At 37.2% G+C, this 9,271-nt stretch overlaps 1 protein-coding gene across 1 annotated transcript; it reads left to right on the forward strand.

Annotated features, from left to right (window-relative positions):
- Positions 1–5,433: 5,433 nt before the first annotated feature.
- On the forward strand, positions 5,434–7,724 carry ccl25a (chemokine (C-C motif) ligand 25a). The gene is made up of 5 exons (XM_056391918.1): positions 5,434–5,486; positions 6,152–6,231; positions 6,466–6,583; positions 6,727–6,835; positions 7,161–7,724. Exons 2-5 carry the CDS (start codon positions 6,174–6,176, stop codon positions 7,191–7,193), a joined length of 318 nt encoding a protein of 105 aa, XP_056247893.1. The 5' UTR covers positions 5,434–5,486; positions 6,152–6,173; the 3' UTR covers positions 7,194–7,724.
- Positions 7,725–9,271: the final 1,547 nt, after the last annotated feature.

The raw sequence follows: 9,271 nt of genomic DNA on the forward strand, positions 1-9,271 counted from the left end.
CAAATATGGCACAGATTATACCAGCTATTTGTCTTGTTAGTTCAATTATGGTTAAGGAACACTGCATAGAACACATTTCATATCAAGAATTTGTATTGCTCAATGTTAACCAAAAGTTTTCGGAAAGAGTCATTCAAATTTGCCTTCAGGCTCAACTCAAACAAGCCACTGCATGTGTTTATCTTATTTGCCACAGAAAACCCTCATCTGGCAGAGGAGCTTGGCTTGTACTTTGAGCCATAACAGTTTCGTTTCTGTTTCTGCCCATCACCATGGGAATTAGCTAATGTCCACAGTCTATCATTGAGTTACTATAGGCCAAGGAACTTAACCCTTACTAAGCTGTAATTATATACGCCAGCTAGGATGTTTTTTGTGCTTGACAAAATTGTCTGTTACTATCCAGTATTGCAGATTTCCAAACAGTCCCTCTAACATTGTTCAAATATTAAAACTGGCTACCTCATTTCCGAATCCATCCTCTCCTTTTTATGTGTGTGATATCTGCATAATGGTATGTGTTCCTTGAAGTAATGTAAGACCACCTCAGACACACTCTGTTACATAACAGACTTCTTTTTTTTCATATGACTGTAACGAACACCTAAAGATAAAACCCAGGGAAAATTGACTGGGAAAGCACATGGGTAATTATAACACACTCACTCTTCCATGTAACCCCAAAACTATCATATTTGTTGAGTAGGATTATATCTGATCTCATCCTCTGAGCAGGGTCATCTGAAGAACACAGATTCTGGTTAATGCTAAATACAGCCGAGTGATGAATAAATCACAATATAATAAAAATGTTGGTTTGAAAACTGTCCTCAATAGTGTAGTGTAACCGCCAAAAATTTGGCAATTTAGCCACATTCGGACAGAGGTGTACAGAGTTGCTTACTCACATGAGTTTTCATGTTGAACAAATCATACAATGCCAATGTAGCAGGTGAGACTTGCGGTGTGCTCCACAGGTCAACAACAATTTACCAGTTCCAGAAGGAATTTTAATATTGTTAAAGTCTAGTGCCAACATTTTGAAAATGATTCCTCACTTCAATATCTGTGACAACTACAGTTGAGGTTAAGAAAAGTTCATGGTGGGTTAAAAAAAAAAAAAAAAGAAATATTAATCGCAGGTCTGTGACTTGACAGGAACTCCAGTTTTCCAGATGTAATACACACCCATCAACCAACCTGATTATTCACTTTGCTACATAAAATTTATTATACATTGGCACAGAATGTTAATAGATGTGTCTAGTATTAATTGCAAGCAAAACTGGGTTATGTGTCTAACTATGGCAGCTTCTGGCGAGAAGAAAAATCTCACAAATATGCTTATTTTCATCCGTGAGGCATTGGGTATTGAATGTCAATCTGCGTATAAATAATTTTGGAAAATCTAATTTTGAAAATAAAAAAATCCCACTAAACAGGTAGTGTAAGTCTGGGAAAACAGTGTATCTTCAGTGGTTTTATCACATAAAACCTCCTCTATCTGTCATTCATAACCATTGGTTTGCTCTTAAATCTGACCACTCAGCGTCTAATGTCCTGCACTTAACTTCCTGTCACAAAAGGAATCACAACTAATAGAAATAAGGACACTCTGGTAAGTTTGGTACCTTTAATATTACAATGAATATACTTCTGTTTTTGTTTCTGTTGTTGTATTTTTTACCTCTGGTGATTAGATTGTTTTGTTGGTGGTATCTGAAAAGAAATGACTGGGTTGTGACAAGTTTACTGTCTACATTCATGACATTCCCTTACCTAAAACAATTAGGTTACGAAGTTACACTTATCAAAGGAACTTTTCTCCTGACCCCTTTGGCGTTAACATAGAAGTTTTGCTCTGTACATTCATTGCTCGTAGAAAAGAGAAAAACTACTGATTTCACATCTTTCAGACCTTTCAGACATCATCACACTCTGAACACACGAAATCCTGATGCTTCAAAATCAGTCATAAATGAAATATGAGAATCTTTAGAAACTAAATTCTTTTTTTATAGTTTCCCTCTGTGTTTGCTTTTATCTTTATTTTTCAGGTACATGCAGTTTACAAATGGATGGTTGCAACAGAAGTAAATGTTAAATCAGTATCATTACTCAGTCCACAGCATGTGAGACAGCTCTGTCCTCATCTCCACTGTAGGTTTTTTTGTACTGCGTGCAAAGTTAAGTTTCTCACACAATGATGAATGACTTCTTGGACATGTCTCTGTTCACATGCATGCAAAACGACAGCATCGATGAAGGGATAAAACAACATATCATATTGTCTGAAAGGAATGCTGAAGACAACGCAGTGTATCATCTCACGGCCTGAGTCCAACTACACTTGGCAGTGGACCATCATGTCCTGACAAATGTTCAGTGCCATGAATCCATTTTTAAATATGCAATCACAACCAGGAATGGAGATAATCACAGCCAATTCTATAAACATAGTTTTTTTTTCTTGTTAAAGTTACAGGTTGCTTTGCCAACAAACATTCAGATCTCTTTCATGTGTTGAAACCCACATGGCTTGCAGGGAACATTCACAGCAAGACCAGAGTTGCACAAAAGGACTGAGGCAATTTGTTAATAAATCCTAGCAAACCAAGTGTAAAGGAACTGCTTACAGCCTGGGCGGCAAATCCGCAGAATCCTTCTATACAACATAATTCACAGTGGTGGTGTTCTGTCGCAGTCGTGGTGTACTGAACAACTGAAGTCAGCACCAGTATCCTGCAGGCAAAGGAAATGAAAAGGGCAGGTCCATGAAATGTCTTGTTGGGCTTTAGCAGGGTGGATGTGAATACTGGTAAGAGTATAAACAGTCTACTGTGCTATCATATGTCCACGCAGGCACTCATGGCCCATTAATATCTGTCACAGTGTTCAACATCACACAAAAAAAAAGAAATCCATGTGAAAATAACACAGCAACTTATTTTCAGGCATTAACAGGATATGGGTGGATATGCAATATGACAATGCTGACAAGTGTTTTTAATGCAAAGTTTCTCAGCTGTCAGAAGACAATACGGCTGAAGGAAGGATATCTCATATCTGATTCTGTGCGAGTGATGTTTCATACATCAGAATCAAGCTCTTATGAAAATACTGACAAGCGTAACAGGACGTCAACTAGATTTTAGTGTTAAACTAGTATATTTCCCAACAATACAGCAGCAAGCTACTCGTGCATAGTGCATGTAGGGGTTTAATACATAAAGTAGCAGGAAACATTGACATCAGATTAATATACGCCAGATCAAAAAGGATTAAGTCAAGAAACATGAGCCTAAAAGGTGATTTGTCATCAAGTATGAGCACCAATGTTGACAGATATGCCATAAATTTTTGATATACTTGTATTACTGTGATGACTTTGATATGCGGTGTCTAATGACTCATAATTTCCGGTCTCCTTCCAGTTCAGAGTCAAAACATGTTGGTCAGATTTTCAGTTGTCAGGCCAGGTGAACTTTATTGATACTGAGAAAAATTTTTCATGGTCCCATAAAACTTTGTGTGACATCTGTTAGTGACTTCCACACACCAATAAAAATAAATAAGTAACAGAACTCAGTCACTTTCATTTTACACTTGCTACATGATATGCACAATTTGTCTCAGCATTAAAGTAATATCCTATTGTTTACAAGGCAATATTAACGGTTTGCATTGTGTCTGCGAAATAAAGAACAAGATGAACATTCAAGTAAAACAGAGGTAGGAAGTCAGTCACTGTGTGTGCATCGCGGTCATGCTTCATATTATCAAATGAAGCTCAGAAATGATTTCACAGCAAGCTTACTAACTGAAAGTCTGATACATCTTAAGAGAAATTTAACATTGCATGTGCTTTATTGTTTGCATCTGTTGGACATAAAGAGATTTTAATTTAAAATTCAGTTTTAGATCAATTTTGAAGAAGTAAAAGATTTCAAAACTTGGGGTGATGGAATGGTTTTCTAAATATTTAAGATGTTTTCAACATTAAATAGGAGTTCATATCCAGTGCCATAACATCAGAAACATCAGTCATCATTTATCACTTTGGTAGTGATGATAAGGGCATAGTTTTGAGGGGTCTAGATCTTTTTATATCTAAATCAATCATGAAGGAAATAATGTTCTTTAATGTTCTCTCTTCAAGCAAACCTCAGAGTGTATATGAAGATGGAATGGTTAATGCATTTAATTTATACGGCATATTTATCAACAGGGCTTTAAAACTTTCTTCTCATATACCCATTTAAACTCACACCACCAATGGTGGTGAGCTTCTCGTCATAGGCCCTGAGGAAAAGATGGTTTTAGTGAAATTAACTGTAGTTAACTGAGTTAACTGTATTAACAATTCATTACTAATTACTCCAATATGAATGGATTGTTAAAAGGGGAAGGTCAGTTTCCTGATAGATGTTAATTATGCTGTCTGACCAGGAGTTCAGATGTCTCAGGCAGAGGTATTTATTGAAAGCTGACGCACTGCAGAGAAAGTTATGAGCAGTGCAATGACAGCAAGTGAACCATAGCACTTCCCCAACAAGTTCTGAAGATGTCTTGCCTGAACATGGGTATACATTTCCAGGTATCACAAGATTGCAACATTTCACCACACCTTACTCCGTGTAAGGTTGAACTTTATCCTAGACAATAATATATACTATCGAGCAAAATCATAAATTATCATCATAAATATTAGATTTATATTTCCAAATGACAACTTGATGTAAGGGTGTGTGCTTGTACTCAAAGAGAAAGACATCATTTGAGCGAGAAGATACAAATACCTGTTCAGTTGCTTATGTTAACACACTTCTCTTGAAACTATATAGGCCAAGAAAGTCTGCAGAATAAGCTGCAGCAGTTTTGCATAAGCACAAACGTGCAATTGTCTAAAAATTGTCTGTTATTCCATCCTGTTTGTTAAAACCTGTTATTAAGTGCAAGGATTTCAACAACAGAACTTTTTGGATAAAGATTGAGAGCAAGTTATGTAAGAGTGAGTGCTCAAAACACCTTCATTCAACAGCGACTTTTGAAGACTTAATATTTCTCAATAGGTTACTGTCAGAGTGAGGGGATGTTTAAAACCTTTAAGAGTTTAACAGCCCAGACTCCAGTTACAACAACCTCAAGCAACATGGCAGTTGATTCCATATGATGATAGACATATCTGGCAGCCCCACACATACATAGATGCTGCTTGGGAATTTCAAACCTGTTGAGAATTGAGGAGATGTCATTGCACAATAATGCAACTAACTGTGTTGACTTAAATCATGCGTTTCTCCAGCTCTCTTTCTATGCATCCACTATCTCAGGGAGGAGCATAAGACAACACAACAAAAGCAGAAAAAAACGCTGTGCAAAGGTGAGCAATATGACGCCTGCCCCTGAGTGCTTATAAGAACGCCTCACCTGCGCAAGTAGATAACACATGAAGAGAGCTACAGACTACACCCGGAGCATTAGAGGTGAGAGACATTACAATCTGTGTTTGTCAACAATTAGTCTTTTTCAGAAAAAAATGTCTTTGCTGATTTGTTCTGCTCATCTGAATTCCATCAGATAAAATTCAGGAGAATTTTTGTAAAATGTAAAATATTTTCCGTATTGTCTTATTATTGTCTTTATTTGTTTATTTACCTTTGACAGCACACATCATTCACATCATCATGATGTAAATGTGCCACATTTAGCTTTTCTTTTTTTTTAGATTTAGATTTTTTTACATTTTTTTTCTCTTAATAAATGTATTTTATGTTGTCCAAAAGACCACAAAAGCTGAATACAGGAAACCTTTACAGACAATGGACATCAAATACACATGTGTTAATGTCCCAGAACCATGATTGCTTCATTCAGCATGTGCAGACAAATCCTGTGTGAAGGAGACTGGGATATGGAGGTTAAAAGAGCAAAAAAAATATGGGATTAAAAGAGCTGGTGAGATTAAAGGTGCTACATGTCGGTAACAGACATAAAAGAGGTGGCGTAAAACATTTGTTGAAGGTCCAAGGTTTGAGATGTGAACGGGGAAGGCATTGAAGGAGTGGAGGTTGAACAATCACAGAGCGATAAGGCTGATTGCAGGTAAACATCGTAATAATTCTTTGCAACCATCTGTCTTTTTTTTCAGATCTGCATCTACAGACTTCACCATGAGGTTGACCGTGCTGCTCTTCCTGAGCCTGTCTCTCTGTCTTGCACTGGCACAAGGTAAAGAGCTGTAAAAGGATGGCTAGTATCTGCAGCATAAAATGAGGGTCAGAGAGGCTGGTTTATTGCCTAAGTACCTGCGTGGGCAGATGTGCCCTCACTGTGTATTTATTGCTTTCTTTAGCACCTTCCGAATTCCCTGATAGCGTCAATGGCTTTTTGATTATTTGACTTGATATAATGCACTTTATCTGTGTACTGGATTTCTGACTTTACTGTTTTCTGATCCGTCAGTGTCCTATGACGACTGCTGCCTGAAATATGTGAAAAAAATGAGCCACGGCACTCAGAAACATGCAGTGAAGTACAGACGGCAGGAGACAGATGGAGGCTGCAACATCCCTGCTATTGTGTAAGTGCACACTTTCATGAACACCCACTTTATAAGGGAGTTGATCAGCCCTCGTGAACTCTCAGTGTTTCTTATTTTAAGGGTAGAGGTTTCCTATTGTTGCTGCTGAAAATAAACATCTGTTTGAATCGAATGTTCTTTAGATTCACCATGAGGAAGGGGCGAGTGTTTTGCACAGACCCCAGAGAGAAATGGGTTGAAGAGCTGATGAATAAGATTGACATAAGGGGAGACAGCTTCAAACCCACCAGGGTGAGTGATTATTGATGGTACTTTTTGCACTTCAGAACTGAAGTCACTGAAGAAAGAAGTCATGTGTCAATTTTTGCATTTATTATGTTCCAGATACTAGTTTTTTGCACCTTGAGGCTTGATTTTTGAAAACACTTTGAAGTTGATTTGAAATGTTCTGACTGCACTGACAGATTTATCTAAGAATTAAACTTTAAGGAATCAATAACAGAAAATTGACTTGATAAAACAAAGATTTCTGCAGTGTGACCTGAGCATTTGAATGTGAATTTTTAAAAAAAAAAGTGTGAACTGATTTTCAAATGGAGATCTTTGTTCTTCAAAGAACCATCCACAACAGTGGAGGAACAGAGGTTGAGGGTGAGAGCCTGCCAGCCCCAATCATCCTTCTGCCCTCTGGCTAATCTTACCATCCACCAAGATGCAGTTTGACGGTTTCATGGCATCTGACTGGAAGGCAGACGAGGATGCTGGCCAAATTTTGTAGCATTACTTTTGCTTTCACTCTGCATTAAGCTAAGGGTCAAGAGCTTGTGTAGAATTGCAGCAGCACTTTGTTGTCCAGGGTTGGGCTGCTGATGCCGAGTGGTCTCCACACAATACATATAAATATGTTCAATAGCATGGCTGCTTCACTGGGACTAATTGTGACCATTTTCTTGCCTTTTGAGAACTTTTAATGTTCAATAATGGTGTATGAATGGTGATGGAATGGAATTAAATGTAAATAACTTTCTGTAATGTTTGTCATAGGGAAGGAGAAATTAATGTCTTAATTTCTGAATTGTATAAATGCCTTTTCATAAACTTTGTGTCTGGCTTTTATGACAGTATATGTGTTCCCATAAAAGCATGATTGCAATAAACTTGCTTTTCAGATCCCACACAATGTTGTTTAAAAGTTCATGTATATGTACATATATAAGTTAGAGCGGTAACAATATAAACTTTCTCCAATGTTTGCATCACCTGATGCTATTAAACACAATGATAACATGTAACTACCATAACATCACCATAACAGACCTTTGGAGTGACATCACTATCACAATTTCTACTACCAATCACTGCAACACAACACAATATTGAACTCATTCCTGATATGTTGACAGTCTTTTACAGTAAAGTTACCACTTTACAACAGATTGCTTTCTCATAGCATTGCTATTATTTCACACACTGTTTCACTTCAAGCTCTTATTTCATGAGCTGTTCTTAAAATACTGTGATCCATGTAATTGTGCATTTCATGCTCTGAAATTGTGGTTTGTATATTTTTAAAATATTTTTCTTGTGTTTTCCTGCTTCTTGAGCAGTGCCTGCTGTGATAAGTTCCATCTCCCAAGCAAAAAATTGTGTCATATTCTTTTTTTCTTTTCCTTTACTATCTTGCAGTGCAACTTTAAATTTTGCCAGACACCAGGACTTTGGCTGCAGCTGATTTTCTTTGCACGGGATGCACAGCTAATTAGATTACCAAATTACCAAATGAGACAAATAAAATATCAAGATTTAACTATTCCAATGCAGCGCAAAATATCTACAGAGAGAAAGCAAGAACAAATAAAAGAAATCTTCAGTGAGAGTATCGGTGAATGTGACATGTTGATTTAAAACAAACAGTATCTGGTCTGACATTGTGCTAGATTTACTCAATGATCTATGTGTGTTACTCTTGTCTCCATGAGCATTCACACGAACTGCAGGAACATGCAGCTGATAAAAATCAGTCTTTGAATAATACAGCGTTCCTCTTTGCTGTCTGTGTGGATTGATGACTTCCACGCGTTGGTGCCTGGCAGAGGCTCCGTCCTGCAAACTGTTAAAAAAAAAAATTTCCTCCATAGCAACATTATCAAAGACTACAAGCCTGTGCATTACAGTGTATTAATTATCTGATGTTTGTTGATTAAAGGAAAAGTGTGAACACATCTTCTCGGCCAATGTACACGTGGTTAAGTGGTGAAAGTGAGAGTGGTATGATTGTTGTTTAAACGTTTTTAAGTAGGGCAATCACCATTCAAAAGTATAGAATCACCCATGCATGAAGGTTCAGCATTTGTTTGAATTGGCTGCCAACTTTGCCTAAAGGCAGAGGTGATAGACTACCTGACAAATACATAATAATTATCTAGACATTAATGGCAAAATTCCATTGAATATGACAGATAGATGCACCACCTTCAGAATTTGGTTGCAGCTTGAGAAGGATTTTGGTGATGAGGCTTTGTTTCTTCTTGTGTATATATCAACCATTCCTGACAGATGTGCTGTACTCTTTGCCTCTGCATGCTGAGACAGAGAGACATGGCTGGTTGGCATCATGAGCAGAATTTTTTCTTTCATCCAGGGGGAAAACCATGAAAGGAAAGTATGAGACTGGAAAATAATATGAGTAAAAAAAAAAATCACCTACTCTGAAACAAATTGGATTTT

Source organism: Seriola aureovittata, chromosome 12 (genome assembly GCF_021018895.1).
Source record: "Seriola aureovittata isolate HTS-2021-v1 ecotype China chromosome 12, ASM2101889v1, whole genome shotgun sequence".
Lineage (NCBI taxonomy): Eukaryota > Metazoa > Chordata > Actinopteri > Carangiformes > Carangidae > Seriola > Seriola aureovittata.